Below are 27,799 nucleotides of genomic sequence, written 5' to 3' on the forward strand. Positions count from 1 at the left end.
AACCGATGTCAGATCAAACCGGAACGGATTACAACAAAACAAGGAGACGGTTACAAGCAGCGATCATTCGGGTATTTTATGAGGATTACAATACAATAAAGGTGTGTGGGAGAGTTTATAACCACTTTAAGTACCGTAGTAACGTTTGGGGGTTCTAAGTAATTTTCTAGCAAATACGGATTTTAAAAAAAGTTACAGAAAAGGCCTGGTCTTCAAGTGGTTAATTACCACAAAAAGAAAACGTTATTTGTCTCAAGGAAATTATATAAAATTATTTAGGTACATGGATGCACGATAGAGTAATTGGTAAACTATCACAGCATTGCAAACTGAAACGTGGTATGATAATGGAAGGGTATTACAGGCTGGTACTATGATAATTAGGAACAGTTGAAAAAAGTCACATGACCAAACAATAGAGGCAGGTCAGTTTCTGTACATTAGTGACCGTTGCTATGTTGATACTAGTCTGGTACATAGCACAGCAAGAAAGGTGAGAACTGAAGAATACTCTTTACTCTTTAAACTTAAAACAAAAATTTAAAAATTCTGATTTCTTCTTATATCAGAGTAGGAGTATACAATGACGTCTTTATTTAGCTAGATTTGCCTTTGCTAAGAGGGCAGTTGACAATCAAAAAAAAAAAAAAGGTAGGAGTAGAAGTGTAGCTCAGTATTATGATTGTATTGATTGATGATGTTTCTTATCCTGGCTGGAGCTTGCTTGTAAGCCCCGGTTCACACTACTGCGTGTGCGGGGTTCGCATGTCATGTCGGAGCGCACTGCTCCGACATGACATGCGATCAGCTGTGCGGTGCGAGTTTAGCCATACAGTTTGTATGGCTAAATTCGCATCGCACCCGCAGCAAACACGCACAGGAGGCATTTTTGCTGCCGCATCAGGATCGGATCGCACAGCGGTTCACACTTGTGCGATCCGATCCTGTGCGAACTGCACGATCGCACTGCGATATGCGATCAAACTGGGGGTGTCGTTAAGATTACATTGACACCCCCAGCGGATCGCATATGGCAGTGTGAACTGCCTGGGGTGCGTGTGCGATGCGGGAACAGGCTGCGAGTTCGCAGCCTTCCCGCATCGCATCAGTGTGAACCGAGCCTTATAGATGAAACCACTGTTATAATTAATTTATATGCAGGTGTGCTCAATAAAGCGGTATTAGCCACTTTAAGACCGGAATGATTTGCCCCCTTAATGACCAGGCCCTATTTTGCAATTCGGCACTGTGTTATTTAACAGACAATTACGCGGTCGTGCGACGCTGTACCCAAATAAAATTGATGTCCTTTTTTTCCCACAAACAGAGCTTTCTTTTGGTGGTATTTGACCACCTGTGCGATTTTTATTTTTTGCACTATAAACATAAAAAGAGCGACAATTTTGAAAAAAAAAAACAAATTTTTTCACATTTTGCTATATGACATTCTCAAAAAAAAAAAAATTAATTAATTAAAAAATCTAAATTTTTTTAACATTTTAGGCCAATTTGTTTTCTGCTACATATTTTTGGTAAAAAAAAAATCGCAATAAGCATATTATGATTGGTTTGCGCAAAAGTTATCGCGTCTACTAACTACGGGAAAGATGTGTCATTTTTATTTTTTTTTTTTGTTTTTACTAGTAAAGGCGGCGATCTGCGTTTTTTTGCAGGACTGCGACATTGCTAGCGGACAGATCAGACCCCTAACTGACATTTTTGACACTTTTGGGGGTACCAGTGACATTACTACAGTAATCAGTGCTAAAAATATGCACTGTTACGGTAATAATGACACTGGCAGGGAAGGGGTTAATACTGTGGGTGATCAAGGGGTTAAAAGTGAGCCTAGGGGAGTGATTCTAACTGTGGGGGGCGTGGCTTGTGAAATGACCATAGAGACATGTGATCCTATACAGAAGGATCACAGGGGCTCTGTGATCATTTCAGGGAGAAGAACGGTCGGCTGTGTTTACAACAGCCGACCGTCCTTCTCTCTCAGCGGGGGGTGATCGCGGGTGTCAGGCAGCAATCGGAGCCGCCTGCCCACTGCACCGACTTCCCCTCTGCCGAGTGGGGGCGGGAGCGCGCCGCTGTAGGCTTGCGCTCGCCCCCTAGCTTCCTGCGCGCGACCAACGTAGGTCTACGTCGATTTGCGCAGGACAGCCACCCTGCCGGAGTAAAAAGGCGGCGAGGGGTCGGGGAAGTGGTTAAAGCCAATAAGAAAAATGTATTATTTTGCAGCTTACCAATCCTTAAATGTGGCATTATAGAACTTTTATTATAGTATTTTTTATTTAGTATTAGGTGAGGACCTCAAGCAAGGGAAAGGCTGACTGCACAGATTGAGGAAGAGGTTACCATTTTTGCTGGAAGTGGGATCCTTTCAGGTACATCCTATTGAAGCAGCCTGCGGAGACGGAGGGTACTGTGAGACTGTCGATGTTCTATCTAACCTTTGTTTCTATATGCTGGTGTTGACCTCTCTATAATCTGAGGGTCAACACAATCTGGTAAGCAGATTGGTTTTCTCACTTAGTGGTGACAAATAGATCAATAAAAATGTATTACACTTACATGGAAAGCATATAAGCTGTGCAGGCTGGAAAGGCACATTAGGCACATAAGGAGTCGGTGTCCATGAGCTGCATCGGGAGTAAGGCTCCACACCCCTATACGTAGGGGACTACTGAAGGAGTCAACATGTGACGTAACGCGTATAGGGGGGCAGAGTCTTACACCTGATGCAGCTCATGGACACCCACTCCTAATGTGCCTTTCCAGCCTACACAGCTTATGTGCTTTCCATGTAAGTGTAATACTTTTTAATGGCCTAATACAATTTTAAATGGAGAGCATTAGATCTCGCTGTCATTTCTCCTATATTCACGCCGTGGACATATACATAGTAGGGATCGACCGATTATCGGCAACACCGATATATCGGGGGCCGATATGCACTTTCCCCGATATATCAGAATCGGCCCCTGAGGTTACCGATATTACGATATTTAGGGAAAGTGCTTGTACCGGGGTGATGCCTGCAGCTAGAGGCATCACCCCGGTGCTGGTGACCATAGCCAATGGTCGGCTGACTTGTAATGACAACTGTCATTACAAGGAGTGGGAGGGGACTTCTGCTGCTCTCCCGGGTCTCCCGTCCCACCGGGAGATTCGGGCATCATACCTCCACCGCCGCCGCCGAAAAGAAGACCCGGGTCTCCATGTAAAAAAAACTGAAGTGATGTCATGACATCACTTCTGGGTGCTCGGCGCCGAATTAAAAAAACTGACAGCATTCAAAACAGCCAAACTTGGCGTTTTGAATACTTTTCAGTGCTGAGGAGGGGTTTGGGGTCTTGTAGACCCCCAGATCTCTCCACAAGAGTACCTTTATAAAAAAATAAATAAATAAAAATACATTTTTACATGTCCGAAAATATCGGCAGCTATCAGCCGATACCAATATCCGATGACCAAAATATCGGTATCGCCATTAAAAAAACGATATCGGTCGATCACTATTACATAGTTACATAGTAGTTGAGGTTGAATAAAGACAATAGTCCATCCAGTTCAACCTGTGTAGGTGTGTGTGGCTGTAATCATCTCACATAGCCCTGAATGTTCTGATCCTTGAGATGTACGTCCAAGAGTCTTTTAGGACAATTGAGAGACTTAAGCCCCGTACACACGTACCGATCGTCGGCCAAACGATCGGCCGTCTTTTGTCCAGGGCTGTCGTGTCTGTTGAAAACTGCAAAAGACTGCACACGAATTTTGTCGCCCAACAACAGCCGACTGCAGAAGTGACGTCATGTGATGGTTAACTTTCCTTGTCTTTTTTTTTTTCTGAGCATGCCCAGTCTTGCAAATCTGTTGTCCGAATTCTGTACTGACTGGCGAACAATCGGCCGTTCTGGTGTCGGCATACAAAAATTTTAATGCTTGCACGACAGATTCTGTTCGGCCGAAAGTGCGCTGTCGGCTGTCGGAAGCATCATACTAACAAGCCGAAAATCGGCCGATTGGTCGTCGGCCGAATCTTTTCGGCCGACAATCTGCACGTGTGTGTACGGGCCTTTAGATAAGAGATCTACCTTTGGCTGCCTCCGGTTCTCAGTATATTGGATTGCTGCCATCCCCCTTTGGGATTATTGTGACCCACGGGTAAAACAGGGGTCAGAACGGGAGGTGAGCGGCCATTTCTTTCGGTGGAGGATTAGCACAAGCACTTTTGGTCCGGCACTGAACACCTTATTTTTGAACTCTTTGCATCATTTGTATATTGCTGCACTTTATGGACCTTTTTGGATTATTTTTGTATGAATTTGCATAGGTAATTCCGTCTAATAATAGCATTTATACTGGCTCACCCACTTTATATTTTGCTGATTTTGCACTTATGGACTTTTGCAACATTGCTCTGTTTACTCTATGAAAATGTTCTACTCATTTATTATGGTTATATTGGGTTATGAACTGTATTTTGCACTTTTGCACAATTGCTTTATTTGCACTTTGTACAATGCATTAATTAGCATATGCAGTTTTTGGTTTGAGCTTTATTTCACTGTTCAATATATTTTAGATATTTTCTTATCATTTTTGACCCTTTAGTGTTTTAGCACGGCTCACTTTATGTACTTTATCTATAGCTTTACTGCAGTTTTTTTTATTAAGCCATCTGGCGCAGCACTGTTGTTGTTTTTATCTCTCACCTACTATATGCAGTGTTAGCATAATTAGTGTCTTCAGCCTTTAGACTAGTTAGACTTTATCATTAGTGTTGGTGTTAGTTGCGCTGATTTTTTAGTCTATAGTCTTCCACTGTTCCTGTGTAGCCAATGGGAGCGTATACAGAATGGGAGGAGCTGATCATAGGTTCCCGCCCAGTGTTCTCTCATCAGTAAGGATACATTATACATCCTAATTCATGAGAAAAAGAAGAAATAAAAAAAGATCCATCCACACAGGACGGGGGGAGGGGCACATATACAGTATAGCAGTGCTGGGGGGGGGGGGCACATATACAGTATAGCTGTGCTGGGCTTTGAATGAAGACTACAATAAGAGAAGGAAGTTGGGGGGGGGGGGGCTGTCAGTGCAGCTGGAAGTGCTCTTCGGTCTCAGCTCAGTCTACAATGATCATAGTACAGCCAGCTAAAATAGGTTTACATTTCCACTAGTGCAACTTGGTGTGCGACTTTGGGCACACTCGTATGACAAGTCACAGCCCATTGATTTCAATGGCACCCGTTCCCATCTATGCGACTTTAAAAATCAGTGTCTTAAAAGATACCTGCACTACTTTGACGCAACTTTTGATGCGACTTTGATCCAGAGAGTATGACGTTGGATCAAAGTTGCATGAAAGTAGCACTCTAAATTACAATAGTGGAAACGTAGACTAAAGTACCGTTTCCACTGGTGTGACTTGTCATGCGACTTTTGTGTGTCCAAACTCCAAATCAAACGTTTTCCACTATTACGATTTAGAGTGTGACTTTAATGCAACTTTGATCCAATTGTGTTTGGACTTTGAATGTCTTATTGCCATTTTTGACAGATTTTTTTTAATTTGATACCCCAAATTTTAATTAATTTTTCTGCAGGTTCCAGTATGATTTCGTTCTCCAGAAGAACACAGTGACTGATTCTTCACCCCTAAAGATCTAAAATAAATGAAATTATCCTATTTCATACTAAAAATGTCACAGTCTGGTAGGGTGGCATTTGGACGAAGGAACGCAGAATCTCCTACATCTGAAAGGTGAAGATCAAATGAATTACTTTGAGGACAGCAGTGGGGAGCACTAGCTGGAGGACTCACATACAGAATAAAAACATCAGCCGTAAACATACTGGGATCATCCAAGGTAAAAGATTACTTGGTTCATACACATCCAAATCCTAGTCATGGTCCACAAGAGGTGGATGAAGATTGAGGGACATTATCATGGTTTTAAGGCCAATTTTATATTGCTTTTGAAAGCTTTTCATTAGTTATTAACCACTTAAGCCCCGGAAGATTTTACCCCCTTCCTGACCAGGGTTTTTTTTGCGATTTATTACTGCGTGACTTTAACGGACAATTGCACGGTCGTGCGACACTGTACCTAAACTAATTTGACGTCCTTTTTTTCCCACAAACAGAGCTTTCTTTTGGTGGTATTTGATCACCTGTGCGATTTTTACTTTTTGCGCTATAAACAAAAAAAGAGCGTAAATTTTGCAAAAATAACAATATTTTTCACATTTTTTATAGGAAATTCCCCCCCAAAAAAATTTAAAAATCTAAATTTTTTAACATTTTTGGCCAATTTGTTTTCTGCTACATATGTTTGGTAAAAAAAATCGCAAAAAGCGTATTTTGATTGGTTTGCGCAAAAGTTATTGCGTTTACTAACTAAGGGAAAGATTTCTGTCATTTTTGGTGTTTTGTTTTTTAACGCGTAATGGCGGCAATCTGCGATTTTTTTTTGCGGTACTGCGACATTGCGGCGGACAGATCGGACCCTTGACTGACATTTTTGACACTTTTGGGGTTACCAGTGACATGCAGTAATCAGTGCTATACATATGAACTGTTACTGCAAAATGACACTGGGAGGGAAGGGGTTAACTTTATTGGGGAGGGTGGGGTTAAGTGTGTCCCTAGGGGCGTGCTTTCTACTGTGATTGGCTGTGGCTACTAGTGTAGGAACAGTGATCAACGGTCCTACATAGTAGAACCGTCTGATCACTGTTTCTACACAGGGGAGACTGACAGGTGGCTTGTTTACATCAGCCGCCTGACTTTCTCCCTCTGTACCGACGATCGGCGAGTGACCGGCGGACATCGGGTCCGCCGGTCACACGCACTAACTTCCCTGTGAACGAGCCGCGGCGGGCGCGCGCCTCCGCGGGCACGCGTTCGCCCGCTATTGGCTCACAAGGAAGTGACAGGCAAGTGACGTACCGGTACGTCACTCTGCCTGGCCGGGGCTGACCGCCGCAGTATATAGTCGTGCGGCGGTCGGCAACCGGTTAACTACACAAAAACTCTTTAAAAACAAATATTGAATACACATTGCATGCAAGAAACTTGATTCAAAAAGCACCGTGGGTTTTCTAAAGCTGGAAAACACTCTTTATAAGGACACAGACAATATTAAAACACGACAGAAACACAAACCTTTACCTACTCCCCTGCTCATGCACGCATCCCTTTTGACACTTTTTGTGCAGCCCTTGGGGTCCCTGCAGGCAATAATCTTTTCTCCCTATCTACCTGTAATTGCAGTGATCTCTAGCAGTCTCATGTAATACAGTACAGTGGTGGGCCATCCATTAGGGGCGCAGGGGCGCTGCCCCCCCATCCATGCGTCCGGCCATCTAATCTTCATGCAAGGTACTGGATGCATTGATTCCAATGGGGGATTTCTTTTTTTTTGAAGCACATGATTAGAGCCAGAGGCTCTAATAGGCTTTAAAAAAGGGTGGGCTCGGGGCGCAGAGCACTGCGCCCCGAGCCCACCCAGTTGTGTGACAATAGCGAATGAATATTCGCTATTGTCACACGGATTCTCCTCCTGGCCAATCAGGAAGTGGGTCCTGAGACCCGTTTCCCAATTGGCCGAAAGCAGAAGCCATCCCATTGGCGAAGGAGGAGGGAGGAGACGCAGGGGAAGCCCGACCAATGAAGGGGGACACGGAGGAGACTGAGGGGGAAGCTGCCGCCACTGCCTCCACATGTCAGTCCAGGGGCAGCACAGGGTCAGTGAGTCAGCTACCGGGGGGAGGAGTATGGTGTGCGGTGTGGTCCGTGGTCAGGTCCATCTGCCGCACCCCGCCCCCCCCCCCCCCCCCCGACCCATAGAGCACTAGCCGCCACTGATAGAGTATGTCACCTTTATGGCTTTTTACGTTCCCCTAGTCCAGGGGTCTCCAAACTTTCTAAACAAAGGGACAAGTTATTATCCTTTAGACTTTTTAATGTGGCCAATAGGAGTAGAAAATGTCCTTGCATAATGCCTCAGACTTAGTTGTCTGTGGGAGTACAAAAATTAAATAGCACCTATAGTCTGTAGAAGGAGGAATAATGACCGATCATTGGTAATGGTGGGGGGAATAGTGGTAATTGTTGGTATCCGTGGGAATAATAGTTCCCCATCATTGGTGTTAGAGGGAGGAATAGTACCCCATCAGTGGTGTCAGTAGATAGAAATAGTACCCCATTGTTGGTGTCAGTGGGAGGAATATTACTCTGTCAATGGTGTCTGTGAAAGTAATAGTGCCCCATCATTGGTGTCAGTGGAAGGAATGGTGCCTCCTTGTTGGTGTTAGTAAAGGGAATGGTGCTCCATCGTTGGTGTCAGTGGAAGTCCAGGGCCTGGATAAAGGCAAACAAAGGGCCACAGTTTGGAGATCACTGCCCTTGACCAAATAAAGATCTTTTAACCCTAGCAGTGCAAGGTGAGTCCCATTTCAAGATTCAAATATTATCTTACTTTAATGAGACAAAAAGTTATGGAAAAACCAGTGGGGGCAAATCTTCCAGTGGGGACACGTGTTCTGGTGACAACTGTCTAAGAACAGAAGGAGGTTTCTTCCACTTTCTGGTGTGTCTCTGGGACAGTTTTTAATTTGCATGCTTTTCTCTTTTTTTTCTTCTAGAATTTGACCAAAAAGAGTTGTGCGATTATCATTTATCACCATCATTATGCTGAAACATCTGGGTGTGTTCTGCATCCTGTGGCATCTAATAGCTACAAGTACGTATTCTTCAGTATATACTGTGACTTTTTCCTTGTATTGCATGTAACTATTCTCTTCAATTTCCAGTTGGAATTTAAAAAAATAATTTAAATTAAAAAAAAGAATTTAAAAAAGGCTTCCCATTAAAAAAAATATGTCCTGCACCACTGAATGATAATAACATCTGCTATTGTGAGCTGCAGTGTCTGTGAGGGGGATTGAGTGAGACACAAATAAAGAAGGATTTGGCTCAGTCAAGGATGGTAAAGGAAGTTTATTTTTGCTGTATGAGGCTTGTGCATTCATGTCAGGAACCATAAACTAGAAAGAAACAGAAATGCGGTTAAAATCACACCTTAAAAAATAACACAATTTAGGAATGTAATAAAAAAAAAAACGGAAGACAGAGTTTGGATGCCAGAGGGAGTAATCAGACAAGCCGGGGTCAGGAAACCAGAAGTTAGCGTAGTCAGCAGCAAAAATCAGAAACAGAAATCAGAAGGAAAGTCAGCCAGGACAAGTCATATACAGGAGCACAGGAAAGAACACACTTAGAGATCATAGACCACGCAAAGGCAAGGAGAAAATGATCTAAGCTGCTTAACCACTTCTAGATCGCCCCCTGTACATTTACTGCAGCGGGGTGACCTCTCTGGGCGAAATCACATACCTGTGATTTTACTCTTCCTGGTCTGGGGTGTGCATGTGTGCCGCTGGCGACCAGCTCCCGCTGTGATTGGAGACAGTGGGAGCCAAAAAGCGGGTCCAGCAGACCCGTTGTCTGCTGGAACCCACCGATAGGGGTTTATTAACCCCTTGCGATAGCAATAAAGTAAAAATTAATACATAAAATAAAAAAAATTAAAACAATTATAAAATGTATTGAAAAAAATGACCCTAACCCCTGTTACCCTGCACACAACCACAAACCCATGGTGCGCATGTGTAAGTAAACCACGGTCACACCACGCATGTGCCACAAATGTCAGAGTGAGCCCAATAATTCTAGCTCCTAGGTTACTCTAAACTGATAAGCTGTAAAGGCGTTAAAAGTGTCAACTATGGAGATTTTGGGTACTATTGATTTTTGCGATATCACTGATGCATGCAATTTTAAGACTTGACATGTTTGGTATCTATTTACTTAACACAACCTCATGATTTATATTTTAATAATATATGGGTTTAATATTGTGTGTTTGCACTAAAAGTTATTTTATTATATTGTTTTCCTGAAAATGTGATAATGATAAACAGTTGAGAAAATATCATGCAACTATCATCTTTTTATTCTACAGGGTCTCTGCTTTCTGAAATATATGTAAAGCTCTGGAGGTTTATGTAATTTTATGGCCAAAAATAAAGATTTTTACATGTGTGCAACAAAAAAAAAAATTGAAAAAAATAAAAAAAACAAATGCCGAATTATTTAAGTTAGTGTTCTTTTTTTTCTATTTCATTTTTATTTGTGTACTGTCACTTTAGTTTATTTGACTTTTTTTTTGCTGTCTGTTTTTTGCTTTCTGTGAAAAGTATAAAACATAGGGAGGCTAATGAGAGGCTATTTTTTGACACAATACCAGGTCCAGAATAATTAAAGGAATTGTAAAGGCAGAAGTTTTTTTTATCTTAATGCATTCTATGCATTAAGATAAAGAAACCTTCTGTGTGCAGCAGCCCCCCTAATACTTACCTGATCCTATCTTTATTCAGCAATGTTGCAGGAGTTTCTCAGCTGCCGGGGACTCCCCTCTTTATTAGCTGAGACAGCAGCGTGGTGTGACTGGCTCCCGCTGCTGTCAATCAAAGTCAGTGAGCCAATCAGGAGAGAGAGGGGATGGGGACGGGTGGTGGCTCCGTGTCTGAATGGACACAGGGAGCTGTGACTCGGCTCGGGTGCCCCCACAGCAAGCTGCTTGCTGTGGGGGGCACTTAACAGGAGGGAGGGGCCAGGAGCACAGAAGAGGGTCCTGAGGAGAGGAAGATCTGGGCCACTCTGCGCTAAAGCAACTGCACAGAGCAGGTGTCAAGGTCTTGCCTGTTGGTAGCCATCTTGGACATGTGCAGACTGCTATCTTTTATAAACTCTGTTTGCATCATCACTTGCCTGCTGCCTGGGCGTTGCTCAGTGATGATGTTGCACACCTGACTATATATATATCACCTGTTGGCTCGCAGTCCTTTGCCCTTGTGTTTGTGCGCCAAAGTGCATCACTGCTAGCAGTCTTCTGTTCTCCTTGTTCCTCCATGCATGACCTGGCTTGGCTGTCAACTTTCCTGGCTCTCGATTCCGCATTGGCAGACTACCCGGCATCGGCAGACTACTCGCCTCTGGACTCGACCCTGGCTTGGATGACTATCCGGTTCTAGACTTGATCGCGGCTTGGAGGACTACCTGCTCTGGACTTGACCCCGTCTGTTCCTGATTTCGCTCCTCACCCTTGCTGTTTGTTGTTGTTGCTCTAATAAACTGCTTTATTTTACTTGACTCCTCGTGTGGTCTGGTTTCATGGCACCCTGACAGCAGGTAAGTATACGTAACACGCTTGTTTGTTGTTTTTTAAAAACAAGATTTTACAATCACTTTAAGCCCGCATTCACACTACCGCGGCACGACTCTGTACTACTTTTGGGGCGACTTGTGAAGTCCCGTGCACCGCGACTTCGGCGCGACTTGCACGGACTTCATATAATGAATGTCTATGCAAGTCGATCCGAGGTCGCCCCGAAGTAGTACAGGACCCTTTTTCTAAGTCGGAGCGACTTGTGTCGCTCCTATTAGAATGGGTCCTGTAGCAGTCAATGGACCACGAGGGACCGCGACTTGTCAGGCTGACAAGTCGCCTGACAAGTCACGTTAGTGTGAATGGACTCTGAAAGGGGATTCTTTAACCCTCAGGAGCCCTTAAAAACCAAAGGCACCTTAAAAACTTTAAAACACACCTACATTTCTCCTTCGTCATTGACTCAAATGCAGTTCTCCAAAATATTGATATTTTGTCATCCTTATTCACACTGAAATTTTGGAGACACGAAAAGACATAATTTGGCCCATCCTTGTTTGTAAACAACTGCTCAGTACCACCTTTTCACTCTATTCATGCCATATCCATGCTTTCTTTGTAGGACAAACCTCTGTGATAAATGTGGAGAAGCAAACCGCTGCAGTAGGGAGTACGATCACTCTTCAGTGTCAGCTGCAGACCAGCCTTCTAAATGTTTTCCAGATTACATGGCAGAAGGAGACGGGCAACTTCTCTGGACCAATGGCTACCTGCAGCAAAATGTACGGCCAAAGACTCCTCGGTTATGCTGCCAATCGGACAAGACAGTTTACAACAGACACACTAAATGCCTCGACCATCACAATAAACCCTGTCAACCAGGAAGATGAGGGATGTTTCAAATGTATATTTAATGTGTACCCACTGGGGGCAAATTCTGGAACAATCTGTCTGGATGTCTATGGTAAGTGCTGGGATTGTATATGCAACGTATAAATAAATTTCAGCAGATTAGTAAAGGCCAAGGCTGTGGCAACATAGGTGTTTCCACTTGCACTGCAAAGTTTATGTGACGGGTACATTCAAAGCATTTGTACGCTAATAGTTTTGCGATGTGGTATAGTAGCCTCTGATTTCTTTACTAGTGTTAACCTGTAGCACAAATGTAAATATGACCAGCACACCATGGATACTCCAGGTAATGTCCAAACGTTGATTAAACTATTACATCGCAGTGGTAAAGGTGCAACATTTCAGGGCCCTGCAGGACCCCTTTGCTGGCCCTACATGGCCCCAAAATGTTGCACTTTTATCGCTGTGATGTTATCACTTTAATACATGTCTGGACATTACCTAGAGGTTCCATGGTGTACTGGTGATCAATACTTTGACATATGGTGTTACTGTTCTCCAGCTGGTAATGCATTACAGTACTCGCTTACTTCTTGCCATTTTCCAGCAATGTGCCCAAGTAGTTGTGGCATAGTGACCTCTGGTTTCTTACCCAGTGTTGTCCTGCGGAACAAAGCGGAGGCTTTAGTAGCATCAGCCGGAAGATAGTCAGTCTTGCCTTAGCAACATAGGGGATTTGTAGTCTTGTGTCATGTCCCAGGTGGTTGTGGCATATTGGCTTCTGTTTACTTACCCAGTGTTGTCCAGTGGCACAAAGCTGGGAGTTTAGTGGCATCAGCTGGAAGATAGCTAGTCTTGCCTTAGCAACATAAGGGATTTGTAGTCTTGTGCCATGTCTCAGGTGGTTGTAGCATAGTGATGACTGGTTCCTTATCCAGTGTTGCCCTGTGGAACAAAGCGGGGACTGTAGCCAGAAGATAGCTAGTCTTTCCTTAGCAATATAGGGAATATGTAGACTTGTGCCATGCTTGAAGCAATTGTGATGTCCCAGTGTGTTCTGCCATTCATTTTAAGCACACCCATAAGGCAGAAAGAGAGTAACCCTTATGATTCATAGCAGGGGAATGGGAGGCTATCATTCAAGGTTACATGGGGCCTTGTCATTACGAAGTTGACCATTCTGGTGGTTGCTGAAGGTAGGTTTGGTAGAAGTGTCTCCAAAGTATTTTCTTGGTGGAGTTGAAGAAAGTTAGCCATTCTGATGGTTGCTGAAGGCAGGTTTGGTTGACTCAGGTTGTTGGAAATACCTCTATTGGCTGACACCTGGTTTGACAAAAGAAGAGCAGAGGAGCAAACCTTCTAAGCAATGGGCCAGTTTACTGTCCTTCACACTTTAGGGGCCAGTGGATATAGAAAATGCCACAGCATCAGAGAATGTCTCAGGTGGTTGTAGCATAATGACCAAAAGGTTCCTTATCCAGTATTGCCCTGTAGAACAAAGAGGGGACTGTAGTGGCGTTAGCCAGAATATAGCTAGTCTTGCTTTAGCAATATAGGGAATATGTAGGCTTGTGCCATGTTTGAGGCAATTGGGATGTCCCAGTGTGTTCTTCCATTAATTTTAAGCACACCCATAAGGCAGAAAGAGAGTAACCCTTATGATTGATTGCAGGAGAATGGGAGGCTATCATTCAAGGTTACGTGGGGCCTTGTCAATACAGAGTTGACCATTCTGGTGGACAAGAGCAGAGCAGAGGAGCAAACTTTCTAAGCAGTGGGCCAGTTTACTGTCCTTCACGCTGTAGGGGCCAGTGGATATAGAAAATACCACAGCGTCAGAGTAAAAAAATTACATAGTGTCTGTAGTCAGCAGAAAATTGAATAGTACCCCATTATTGGTATGAGTGGGAGGAATAGTGCCTAATTGTTTATATCAGTGGGAGGAATTATTCTCCATTGCTGGTGTCAGTGGGAGGAATAGTGTCCCACCATTGGTGTCAGTGGAAGGAATGGTGCCCCCTTGTTGGTGTCAGTGGAAGGAATGGAGCCCCTTTGTTGGTGTCAATGGAAGGAATGGTGCCCCCTATTGGTGTCAATGGAAGAAATAGTGCCCGAGGGCTGGATAAAGGCAAGCAAAGGGCAGCATTCGCCCACAAGCCACAGTTTGGAGACCAATGGACAAGAGTATAGAAGAAAGTATTTTCTTGGTGGGAGTCCAAGCATCCCGTGTGCCATGTACCAGAACTCCCATTATGTTTACACAGCTAGCTGCAATTTGATGGGTTTACATTCGGTTTGGATTCTCCCTCAGAATCATGTAGGAGTGAAATAAAGGCTCCAGTATGGTGTGTGAACACAAAACTTAAACAGAGTACAGCAGTGAGCTCTTCTAGGAAAAGTCTTGCCAAATGTGGCCTCCTCCATTTTTTTTTTTTAACAGAAAGTCTCCTCCATATTTAAAAACCTTCTCTTGTGTGTAATTTTATAGATTATTTCTGTGATCTGGCTGCCCCATCATCCAACATTCGTTCAGGCTCATTTCATTGATGGGCTAGGAAGAAGTCAGACCTTTATACATGCCTACTTATTTTTTTTGTCGGATAGCACCTAGTTCTTCTTTCTATATAACTTCAAGTCTAAGTTTTTAAAATTGTGGATAGAATTCTGTCAGATTTTTATTCCTTTCTGAGACCCCATTTGAATGACTTCCCTAACTTCCTGTCTCTCTGAGAGCCTTACAAAAAAAAGCAGGGAGCGGCTGTCATCGGGACAGGAAGGCAAAGACAGCAGTAAAAACGTCAGAAATTCTAATCCTTCTCTGGCCTACTAAATAGGAACAGACAGTAGTAAAACCTGAACATGCCTCTAACCCTTTCCCACTTTATTCACCTTTAAAGTATAACTAATGGTAAAACTTTTTTCCTGACAGACTCCATGGCAGCATACGTTCGGGTAGGCCCCACCTCCTCTCCTACCCTATAGGACCCCACTCCCATAAATCTTTGCTCCTTTTCAGCATCCATGTTCCTTTTTTGTCCTCCTCAGGTTGCACATACCTGTGTGTTTCCTATCCTTCGATTGGACGTTATGGATTGTGGATTTGGTTTAGCATGGTCCTGACTCCGATAAGCCCTTGCTATTAGCCGGGTATGGAGGGGGCAACTGAAGATTCATCTGGCCAAAAGCCCAGCTGCTGCGGGTGGTCCTGTGTTGCCTGAAGCCCAATGTACTGCGCCTGACTGTGTCTGAGCTGAAACCGCAAGTACATTTTCTAAGATTATTTCCAAAGTATTGTTTTCCCTGGTGCTAGTGTGTATTGTACCTTGTGCTTCATATTGCTGCTGAGGGGGTCGGGTGTCCTTCCTGTCCGGTCTTCGGCGCTTCCTGTGTCACGATCGCTGGTATTTTGGTCATCTGCGCATGCGCGGCCGGGTCTGAAAGTGAGGCTTGGTTAGCGCATGCGCAGTACCGTGGTCAGCGGCCATTTTACGCATGCGCAGTTGCCGCGTTTGGCGATGATGTCATTTTGGCGCCAGATTTAAACAGAAAATTGCCTCTGCAAACTGGGAATGTCATTTCTGTTGGCAGCAGGCTTTCCCGGGTTCCGGATTCCTATACTAACAGGTTAGTGATTTCAATGGTCTTCTCCCCCCCCCCCCCCCGGCAGCTTAAGCACAAATACCTACTTTTATCTCCTTCTGTCTCCAGCGAATCGCTTCAGCTAGTATGGAGTCATCACCGCCCCTAAGTGATCAGCCCGCTCATGGCAGGTACTTTAGTGGGGTAGTTATGGTGGGAAGTATCACGGATCTTGTGTTTCCCCTGCTATCTTCTTATCGTTTAGGTTTTTAGTTCTTCTAGATGCGATCCGCAGCATAGTGCCGGCACAGAAGATCACCAATCAAAGTCGCAGGACCGGCATTCCTAGTCCAGATCGAGGCGCAAATCCCCTTCCAGCTCTAGGCACTGTGGTGAAAAGAGGTCCTCCCCTTCTAAAGGCCACGGTCGCTCGGGTCAATCCCGTAAAAATAAATGCTGGGGGTGTGGTCAGCAGGTCCCAGATGGAAAGTCTCTCTGCGACCATTGCTATGCTCAAGCCGCAGGGGAAAGACAGAACTCAGATCAGCATCTGGAGTCAGTTGTAAAACGGGTTCTGAAGGACTCTTTAAAAGCTTTGGGAGTCTCTCACCAAAAAGCAACTTATGTACAGCCACGTTCTCCAGATTTTGAGTCACAAGGCCAGGACTACCTGGATTCCTCTCAACCAAGTCGTCCTTCCCTCCTGTTGTCAGACAGTGTTTCTGAATCGGATGACCCCTGTGTAGGCTTTAATTTTGGGCTGGTTCCCCCTTTGGTGAAAGCTGTAAGGGAGGCCCTTGACTGGGAGGAGTCAACAGTTCCCCTTCCTAAACAGAAAAAGTTTTTTAAACAATTGAATAAAGAACGTCTCAATTTTCCATTCCTAGGAGAACTCGGGGAAATTATCACTGAAGAGTGGAGCAAGGTGGATAGGAAAAATTCTATGTTTTCCAAGATGGCAAAATTGTATCCTTTCAAACAGGAAGAGGTTAAACATCTTGAATCCCCTCCACTTGTTGATGCAGCAGTGATGAGACTCGTAAACCACGTGACTCTCCCTCTGGAGGATACAGCCTCCTTTAAGGATCCATTGGAAAGGAGAATTGACTTTGACTTAAAGCGAGTCTATCTCACAGCAGGCATGGCCTGCAAGCCAGCCTTGGCTCTGGCTGCAACATCTAAAGCAATGGAGATCTGGTCTGAGGATGTTGAGGAGACTCTCAAAAATGTCTCTGAAGATGTCGCCAAGAGCTCTCCTATCCAAGAGTTAAAGATGGCATCCGCCTTCCTGGTGGAGGCCTCTATTGACATGATCCGTCTTTTGGCCCATGTGATGCTATCTTCTGTCACTGCCAAACAGGCGCTTTGGCTTCGGCCTTGGGTAGCTGACGCCGCTTCAAAACAAATATGGTGTCGGATACCATTTGAGGGATCTTCCCTCTTTGGCAATAAATTGGAGAGTGCCATCTCTAAGGCCACTAGCGGTAGGTCGGGATTCCTCCCTCAGGACAGGCGCCAAAGTAATTTCAAGAGAGCTCCTCCTAGGAAACAAAGCGCTGGTCGTTCCAGAGACGCATGCAGCTATAAGCCAGGCAAAAGCTACAATAGAGACTGGAAGTCTAGACAGTCCTCCTTTCAGAAGTCATCTAAGAGTGATTCGTTTGGTGACTGGGAGGCCACTAAGTTGTTTTGAAGGTGGGCCCACTCAGACATGCCAGGTGGGGGCCCGTCTTTTCCACTTTCGACATGTCTGGGCGGCCTCAGTTCGAGACACCTGGGTGGTCGACACAGTTTCGGTCGGTCACTCTTGGACCCTCAACCGCACCCTGAGGCTCAGATTTGTCCCAACTTCCATCCCTGCCTCAGAAGAAAAGAGACGGATTCTGTTCTCCTACATAGAGTCCCTGCTACTTCAAGGTGCAGTGATTCCCGTTCCAGACATCGAAAGGGGTCAAGGAATCTACTCCCCTCTTTTTATGGTAAGGAAGAAGAATGGCTCTTGGAGACCCGTTATAGACCTAACACATTTAAATCAATATATTCTCAGAGAAAGGTTCAAGATGGAGTCCCTCCAGACAATCCAACTCTCAGTACAGCCGGAAGATTGGCTGATATCTATAGACCTGAAAGACGCGTACTTTCATGTTCCCATCGCAGAAAATCTTCAGCGATTTCTTCACTTCGCCATAGGAGAAAGTCACTTCCAGTTTGTTTGTCTTCCCTTTGGACTCTCCACGTCACCTCGCACAAAAGTCTTGCTGGCAGTAGTGGCATTGATCAGAGTGGAAGGCATCAGATTATATCATTACCTGGACGATCTGCTCCTCTTATATCAGGACAGGTTGCAGCTCCTCAGACACAGAGACCGTGTCATCGAGGTCCTTCAAGAGTTCGGATGGATCCTGAACCTCCAAAAAAGCCATCTGGTTCCCACCCAATCTCTCATCTTTCTGGGAGCTTTGTTCAACACAGAAAATAATACCATTTCTCTTCCAGTGGAGAAGATTCCAGTCATCAGGGAGAGGATCTCTCTGGCTTTCTCCTCCTCTCATCTCACGGCTCGTCAATGTCTGAAGGTGATTGGGACTCTGGTAGCGACAGTTCCCATGGTAAAGTGGGCCCTCTGGAAACTGAGACCATTCCAGAGAGGCTTTCTCCAGCAATGGCAGTCAGACGATCTGGCCCAGTGGATTGTATTGACAGCAGTCATGAAGAGGTGTCTTCCATGGTGGTTGGTAAGAGAAAACCTTCTGAACTGTCACTCCATAGCCCCCATCTCCTGGATCACGGTGACATCGGATGCCAGCTCCACGGGTTGGGGAGCCCACTGTCTATCCGAAACAGCACAAGGCAAGTGGGGCTTTTCTACTGTCGGGATTGTCTCCAACATCCTAGAACTCAGGGCAGCCTTCAAGGCGCTCCAGGCCTTTCAACATCTGATTCAGGGAGCGTCTGTAATCCTCAGATTAGACAACACTACAGCGGTGGCCTATGTGAAGAGGCAGGGTGGAACACGCAGCTGGTCTCTACTGCAGGAAGTGAAGCCAATTATGCTCTGGGCCCAGAGATATCTAACCAACCTGTCAGCGGTGTATGTCCTGGGGATACAGAACCTACAGGCAGATTTTCTCTCTCGGGTGACACTCGACAACAACGAGTGGTCCCTCAACGTGGAAGTTTTCAGGTGGGTTCAGTCCCTAGACTTTCTTCCGGAGGTCGACCTATTTGCAGCTCCAGGCAACAAGTAACTTGCAAAATATTACACAAGGTTCCGAGACCCCCGAGCCATTGGAGTCGACGCTCTCACGGACCGTTGGAAGTTTCGCAGAGCCTATGCCTTCTCTCCAACTCCGATTATTCTCCAGTTCCTGCGGAGACTCAGGACTTAGCAGTGATCTCATACTGGCCCAACAGGCCATGGTTTCCCCTGTTGACACTGCTCAGTTACCGGTCTCCTGTATCTCTACCTCTCAGGCTGGATCTTCTGTCACAAGGCCCTACCTTTCATCCATGCCCAGCTCGACTGCACCTCAAGGTCTGGTTCTTGAGAGGGGGAGACTGGAGGCATTAGGATGTCCAGCAGAAGCTATCCCTACCCTTTTGAGTGCTAGACGAAGCAGCACCAATAGGGTTTACGAAAGAATCTGGGCAAAATTCTCCAGTTTTTTGTCTCCTAGAAGTGATCCTGATGTGATTCCTACCATACAAGATGTTCTGGGGTTTCTACAATCAGGCCTAGACCTGTCCTTATCTGTCAGTTCTATACGGGTTCAGGTTTCAGCCATCTCAGCCTTCACAGGAGTTTCCTGGGCAAGACACACACTGATTCGCCAATTTTTCAGAGGTGCTATGAGGCTGAAACCCCAGAGGACGCCGAGATTCCCAAAATGGGATCTTTCTTTAGTTTTTGATTTTTTCTCTTCACTAGAATCATCTCTAGGTAGACTTCTGTCAATTAGAGAGCTTACACTTAAAACTGTGTTCCTGGTGGCAATCACGTCAGCAAAACGTGTCTCCGAGATCCAAAGTCTGGGGGTAAAAGAGCCATTCCTAACGTTTTTTCCTGACCGAGTGGTTCTTATACCTATGTTGGGGTCGACTCCTAAGGTGACTTCAGTATTCCACGAAAATCAGGAGATTGTTCTTCCCATCTTTAGAACAGATGAAGATTCTCAACCTCATCCGCTTGATGTAGGCAATTCTCTACAACAATACCTGACAGTCACAGCTGTCTTCCGTCAAACAGACTTTCTTTTTGTCCTTCACGGAAAGAAGAGAGGAATGCGGACCTCTTCCAGGGCTATTGCTGCATGGATCGCTCAGGCCATTCAATGGGCATACAAATCCAGGGGCTTGGATCCTCCAGAAGTAGTGACGGCACACTCATCTCGAAGTGTCTCTACATCTTGGGCAGCTTTCAGGCATGTCGCCCCCGAAGTAGTCTGCAGGGCGGTGTCCAGGTCTTCCATCAATACGTTTATGTCTCACTATTGTATTGAACCAGCTGCCTTATCTTCTGTAAAATTTGGTATTCAAGTACTATCGGTTGATGGTACCAATTAAAATTTCTTTTGTTCAGCATCTTCCCACCCGGGAGTGTATTGCGAGTTATTTGCCGAACGTATGCTGCCATGGAGTCTGTCAGGAAAACGGAAAATTGATATCAAATACTTACCGTAATTTTCCTTTCCTGATGGACTCCATGGCAGCAGGAGTTCCCTCCCAGTTCCTGAGTAGGCTAGTTACAGAACATGGATGCTGAAAAGGAGCAAAGATTTATGGGAGTGGGGTCCTATAGGGTAGGAGAGGAGGCGGGGCCTACCCGAACGTATGCTGCCATGGAGTCCATCAAGAAAGGAAAATTACGGTAAGTATTTGATATCAATTTTCCGTTTTTTTTTTTTTTTTTTTTTAGTTTTGGATAGGGTGGAGAGGGATTAGAATGCCTGTCACTCTATCCAAAAATGACCAAAAATGTTTTGGCTATAGTTCTTCTTTAAGTAATAAAGTATTTTGGCTTGTGTTGGAGACCACGCTTTTTCTGGCACTTTTTTTTTACAAGCTTTAATCGGTACTTTTTGCTATAAAATTACCTAAACCCCCAAAAATTATACATTTTTTTTAAGCAGAGATCCTAGGGAAACAAAATGGTGTTAGTTGCAGTTTTTATATGCCACATAATATTTGCGCAGCGGTTTTGCAAACGCAATTTTTTTTTTGGAAAAAATACAAATCACAATATTTACCCTGATTGTTTTTGTATATTGTGAAAGATGATGTTACGCTGAGTAAATAGATACCTAACATGTCACGTTTTAAAATTGCGCACGCTCGTGGAATGGCGACAAACTACGGTACTTAAACATCTCTATAGATGATGCTTTAAACACATTTACAGGTTACCAGTTTAGAGCTACAGAGGAGGTCTAGCTCTAGAATTATTGCTCTCACTCTAACATTTGTGGGGATACCTCCCATGTGTGGTGCAAATAACATTAACATATGCGTGTGTAACTTACATATGCGTTCGCTTCTGCAGGCGAGCACAGAGGGATTGGGGCTTTTTTTAACCACTTTCCATTCAAGGAGGTTCCCATACATGGGCGTCCGCAGCTAGGGGCAAGGGGGGGCAAATGCCCCCCCCCCGAATCTCAACTTCCCCTTTCAAATGGTTGTTAAGCCACTTTATACCATCCTGTCTGGTCTGTTTAATAATCCTGTGTACCTATGTGTCTGTGTATGTGTGTTAAAAAAAATAGGCTGTTCTTTACCAGTTTTCAGAGGGCTGAGAGCCGCTCACTTGACCCGCCGGCTCTCTCCTCTCCCTGTCTGACAGTTGCCTGCAGCGGGCGGGGCCAAGGATTCCTCACTGATGTCAGTCGGGAGGGGAGGAGGAGGGGAGGGGGAGAGGAGGAGAGAGGCGGCGGGTCACGTGAGCGGTGAGTGGCGCTCTAAAAACTTGTAAAGAATTTGTTATTTTTTTAAAACACAGACACAGGGGCACACAGGATTATTAAACAGACTGTAGACAGGATATGAAACTTTAAATGAAACTACAGCCGGAGTAGGGGAGGATGCGAGCACTGACACAGGAGCAGACAGGCAGGGAGGGAGGGGGTCAGAGGTTATTTTAGGATGATGCCTGCGCCTACAGGCATCATCTCGGCACCATTGTTCGCAGCCCATGATTCTCTACAATGCAGAAGTGATCCGAGTGACTAATTAGCCCCTCCCACCACCACCGCAGCCTCTCTCGAGTATTTGTCACTTCCAGTTCCACCCCCTTGTTTACCTGGCCACTAGCGGTCAGAAAAGCAGCCGATCAGACCAATCTAAAATATCGAATGGGTCTAACAGAGGACATGTCACGGCCTATGCTGTCACAAGGGATGTTGTTCATCCCTTTTGATAGCAATAAAGTTTGTACAAAAAAAATTGAAAAAAACCAAAACATTTTTGTATGAAATAAATAAATAAAATAAAAATGTAAAGCCCTCCACTGTGCTTACACACAAATGCGAATGTATACGTTACTCCTGCACATATATGTAAACGGTGATCACACCACACATGTGAGGTATCACCGCGAACGTCAGAGTGACAGCAAAAGTTCTAGTACCAGACCTCTCGTGCCAATCTTAACTGGTAACCTGTAAAGGCGTTTAAAGCATCACCTATGGAGAATTTTAAGCATCGTAGTTTGCGGCCATTCTACTGGCAGATGCAATTTTAAAGCATGACATGTTAGGTATCTATTTACTTGGTGTAACATTAGCTTTCACATTATGGGTTAACTTTCCTTTTTTTTTTTTATTCATGAATGTGTTTTTTTTTTTTTTTTTTTTTAAAATATGTAGGAGCAAAGTGTCAGAATAGACTTGGGAAGGAGGTGGTAAAAAAAAATATTTATTTTACTTTTTAGTCTTATTTTTACACCGTCCCTTTATTTTTCTTAACACTTTTATTCCTATTACAAGAAATGTAAACATCCCTTGTAATAGAAATAAGGATGACGGTCCTCTTTATGGAGAGATCTGGGGTCAAAGAGACCCCAAATCTCTTCTTTACCTTTAAAAGCCAAGGTTTAAAAAAAAAAAAAAGAAAAAAAAAAAACATGATTTACTTACAGCCTGGACTGGAAGTAATGTCACAATGTCACTCCGGTCCTCCAAGGCCATAGAGGTGATCAAAGAGTATCTACTCTTTGATCGCCTACTGGAGCAGCCAGCCAAACCATCTAATTGTCTCTTGGGTGAATCAGCGAAAGCTGTAAGCCCGAGAAACACCTGTGCTCAGAACAGTTTCATGATTGAGCCAGCTGCTAAATATGATACCAGGATTATGGTTGATATCTTTAGACATAACCCCGGTAAACCACTTGCAAACTGCAACGTGTGTGTGTATATATATATATATATATATATATATATACACGTATTGCAGTCGGCAAATGGTTAGAAGAAAACAGTAAAAAAAATCTTACTTGGGTTGAATTATCTGTTGCCCATCTGTTAGCAGTGGCAAGATTTCCCGGTGGCAGTTTGTGTCTCCAGCCACTCTCACATGACCATAGGTGTCACCCTCTCACAGTTGGACTCAATTGTTTCTTCTATATTATGGAAAATTCATCTTTGTGACACAATCTTCTGGTTTTCTAATGGTCTCAGCAGATGGGCAAAGCTGGAAATTCTGAAACCATATATTCCATGCAGAATTTTGAAAATACACATTTTTAACAGCATCATATCTATTAATTGTTCCTTTTAGATGCAAAAATACCAGAACCTTACACAAAAACGGATTACCAGACTGACACAAATTCTTCTGATAACAGTTTTCCAGGTAAGTGCACTTTCTCCAACATTTTTTTGCTGAAGACCCCTTTATATTTCAGCCTGAGTTCTCTTAAAATACCCAGTCAGGACCCAAGGAAGAGCAAGATGTCAGGGCTTCACAAGATTTTGGTTAAATTTGCCAGTCAGAAAATCATACTTAGTTAGGTCACCTTTACAGAAAAATGTGAAAGTGAACTAACACTGGACACCCTCCCAGTGGTGTATTTTGGTTTTGTGCTGCCCTAGGCAAGACTAAAATCAGGCAACCCCACCATCTAAATTTGTACCACCCCTTCCTGTACGTTGACACCTGCCATCATCCGATCCTATCCACCAACAACAGATGGGGGATCTATTCGGATGGCAGTCAGATGGAAATGGACATATGAACTAGGGAACGACCGATTATTGGCAAATCGGATATATTGAGGGCCGATGTGCACTTTCCCCGATATCATAATCGGCCCCGGAGGTTACCGATATTGCCGATATTTCGGGAAAGTGTTTGTACCGGAGTGATGCCTGCAGCTAGAGGCATCACCTCGGTACCGGCGTCCATAGCCGATGGTCGCCTGTCTTGTAATGACAACCGATGCGGCTGAGAAGCCGCTCGGCTGTCATTACAAGGAATGGGAGGGGACGTCCCCCCCCCCCCCTTCTGCCACCTTCCGTGGCTCGCCCGGGTCTCCCGTCTCACCGGGAGACCCGGGCAACCAGCCTGCATGGCCGCCGAAGACCCGATCAAAGCCACATTTGGCTCTGATCAGGTCTCCATGCCAAAACCTGGAAGTGATGTCATGAGTGACATCACTTCCGGGTACTGTTTGGCGCTAGAAAAAATTGACAGCATTTCAAAACAGCCAAACTTGGCGTTTTGAATGCTTTTAAGTGCAGAGGAGGGGTTTGGGGTCTTTTAGACCCCCAGATTCCTCCACAAAAGTACCTGTCAAAAAAAAAAAAAAAATTTTAAATGTACAAAAATATCTGCCAATATCGGAGGAAACCAATATTCATCGGCCAAAATATCGGTATCGGGATCGGCAACGAAAAACCGATATCGGTCGATCACTAATACGAACCATCTCCGTCCGAGTCCGACTGACCCATAGAGGAGAACAGGCTGTGTCCACTCTGCATAGCAGACAGGTCAATCAGGGTCCAATCAATCTGGTTCATCCCAATTGCAATGCACAGAAAAGGATTTCAAAATTCCTGGACCACTGGAGTTGCTGCGGGGGGTGCTGACAGCTTGGCTACTCCACAGATAAGTACAGATAAGTACAGCAGGGACCTCAGGGCTGGGGAGGGTGTCCGGTGTTAGTTCACCTTTACATTTTTGTGGTTTTTGGTTCTGTGTTGGAAAGTTAAATTAGAAGAGAATTTTTATTTTTTTTTACAATTTCTTACTACAAGTGAATGTGCTTATAACTAATATAATTCTTCTTTTTCTTTCACCAATAACAGAAAAAGACCAGCCAAAGCAAAGAGAAGCTTCTTCACATATTCTATTCCTTCTGCCTGTTATAATAGCTGCAATCGGTCTGATAGTCTTTGTTGGCTTAAAGGAAGATTTAAAAAGAAATCGCCTGGTGAGAAATCATAATAAAAAATATATTAAAAAATCAATACAGTGCCTTGAAATTTTCCACATTTTGTCATGTTACAACCAAAAAACGTAAATGTATTTTATTGGGATTTTATGTGATGGACCAACACAAAGTGGCACATAATTGTGAAGTGGAAGGAAAATCATAAATGGTTTTCAATTTTTTTTTACCAGTACAAATCAGCCCCCCTGCTGAAATTCCCCATCCCAACACAAATCTTGCCCTCCCGTACCCCAAATCCCCCCACTCAGCTCCTCTCCAAAAAAAAAGTCATCCCTCCTAGTACAAATACTCTACCCTTCAAATTTCACCTCATCCTCCCTCCCCACTCTAACCCCCCCCCCCCCCCCCAAACAAAAATTTCTCCTTGTAGCACAAATGATAAATGGTTTTCAAATTTCATCCTTCAGGCTCAGTTCACACTGCTGCGACTGCAAAGTCATACGACTTTGCCTGTGACTTTCTTCCATATAGATCCAACTTGGATGCTATTTAGTAATCTTTACAAGGGCTGACATCTCATCCAATTCAGATCAAAGCAGTGCAGGAACCTTTTCTAAAGTCAGAGCGACTTGTGTACTATCAGTTAAGATGGCTCATATAGGGAAACATTGACATGTCATGCGACTTGGGGGTCTCACAAGTCGGATTCCATGTCACAGCAGTGTGTATTGAGCCTCAGTGTCTTCTGTAATTTTTGGGCCTCATCCACTCTGATGTTTTTTTTAACTCCCCGAGAAGCCTCCTCCTGGCAGCAGCGTTATGGCCAAAAAAATGCCCGACGCTTGTAAAAGTGTGTATCGCGTTTACACACGTTTGGGTGTTAATTTAATTGGCCTGAATAAAAAAAATTTACTCTGGCCACTAAAATAAATTAACACTGAAGAGCTAAACGTGTTTAGCACTTAGGCGCGTTGAAGTGCGTCAATCGTTTTTTCTGCCAAAACGCCGCTGTTTCAGGACGCACTGGCGGTGAGTTGTTTTTTCCCTGCCACTGCACTCTCCTGCCTGAAAATGCTGCTAAAATCCTGTGTGCATGGACATATAGGATAACATGCAGAGGAGTTTAGAGGCAGGAAAAAAAGACACCAGATGCCCCTAGATGTAGCTTCAAAAATGCTCTGTGTGCATGAGGCCTCAAGCCTTGTTCACACAGAGTGATCACATCCATGCCATGTGCAGGGCTGCGTTTAACTGCATGGGGTTGCACATGTGTTCCATGCATCCCAGTGGCGGCAGTCCCAAGTCTATAGGGACACAGGAGCTACACAGCACAGCCACTGTGTCCCAATATCACATCCATGTGGGTGCTGGGGAGAAGGCCACAAACATATCTAGGGTGCGTTCAGAGCCATGCACCCGTACCCGTAAGGAAGTCATATTGGGAGCAGCGGCTCTGTCTGTGCAGCCGCTGCATCCCAATAGATACGAATAGGACAGCCGGTGTGCGGATGTAAGCAACACGACCCTGCATGGTAGTGGTAGCTGCAAATACAGTGAAGGAGTTTAAGCATGCATGGGATAGGCATAAGGCTATCCTTCATATAAGATAGGGCCAGGGACTATTCATAGGATTCAGATATATTGGGCAGACTAGATGGGCCAAATGGTTCTTATCTGCCGACACATTCTATGTTTCTATGTTTCTATGCATGTAATCACCCTGTGTTCATTCACACGGCCTTGGATATCGTCCCTGAATTTTTCAGATTTGTGCTTCAATTTTCTTTTTTTAATAAATACACACTTTTTGTTTTTTGCTTAGGTCTCATTCGTTTGTAAGGAGGAAGTTCCAATGCATCCATCACACCAAACACCAAAACAGGACTGGATTTAAACAGCTTTATTATCAATTTAAACAGTGTCACTATAGCACCTGCAAATCCCCAGGTGTGAACAGGCCTCAAGGCTTAAAGTGGCTGTAAACCTCAGACATGAAATATGAACAAAGCAATAGTGTGCACTTGTCTCAATCCAAAGCACTAGGTGTCATTTCTGTCTGCTACCTCCTTCCTCTGCTATCAGTAACTTCTGAGTTTTCCTGACACCAAAAGAAAAAAGGTGATAGGGGAGGGATCTCTAGCACACAGCCTGTGATAGACAGCCTCAGCCCTGTTCCTTTGTGCTGTCTGAAAGGGGGTGGATCCTTTCAATCCAATCAATTCTCAGACCTCTCCTCCCTAAGCTCTGCAGAGTGTAATTTCAGCTCTCTGCCCCCTTTTTCCTGCCTAGTGTCCTACTCCTGTAGAGGGCAGCATAACCCAATAGTTAAGAAGTTTCTAGAGCTGTGTCCATTAATGAACATCAGAAAAAAGGTGTCATGGACTTGCAATAGTGTTTTGCAGCTTACCTGTTCCTTCATGTCTGTATTAAAGGGCAGACTTCACTTCTGGTTCCCTTTTATCATCTCTCCTTCCTGTTCCTGCCCCACCCCAGGTCATCACAGGAAGTCTATATTAACCAGTGCACTGCAGGTCTGCTTTGCTGCTCAACAGTGTTTGTTTCCTGTTTGCCGTGTGCTTGATCTATCTTTCTGTGTATCGACTTTGGCTTGTCTCTGACTATTCCTGTTTGCCTGTTACCCTGACCTTTGGCCTGTCCCTTGGTTACCCTCGTCTGCCTGTTACCCCGACCTCGGCTTACCCATCACCATTCCGTGTGTCCTGAGTGGCTGCTTCCCTTC

The 27,799-nt window shown here is 44.5% G+C and overlaps 1 protein-coding gene across 1 annotated transcript; it reads left to right on the top strand.

The window, feature by feature from the left end:
• Nucleotides 1-5,619: 5,619 nt before the first annotated feature.
• LOC309547936 (OX-2 membrane glycoprotein-like) lies at nucleotides 5,620-25,631 on the top strand (the record flags this gene model as incomplete). Its single annotated transcript, XM_082247934.1, has 6 exons — nucleotides 5,620-5,879; nucleotides 8,659-8,756; nucleotides 11,866-12,207; nucleotides 23,442-23,516; nucleotides 24,974-25,098; nucleotides 25,527-25,631. Exons 2-6 carry the CDS (start codon nucleotides 8,705-8,707, stop codon nucleotides 25,629-25,631), a joined length of 699 nt encoding a protein of 232 aa, XP_082104060.1. The 5' UTR covers nucleotides 5,620-5,879; nucleotides 8,659-8,704.
• Nucleotides 25,632-27,799: the final 2,168 nt, after the last annotated feature.

Source organism: Pelophylax lessonae, assembly GCF_965119305.1.
Source record: "Pelophylax lessonae genome assembly, chromosome: 2".
Classification (NCBI taxonomy): Eukaryota; Metazoa; Chordata; class Amphibia; order Anura; family Ranidae; genus Pelophylax; species Pelophylax lessonae.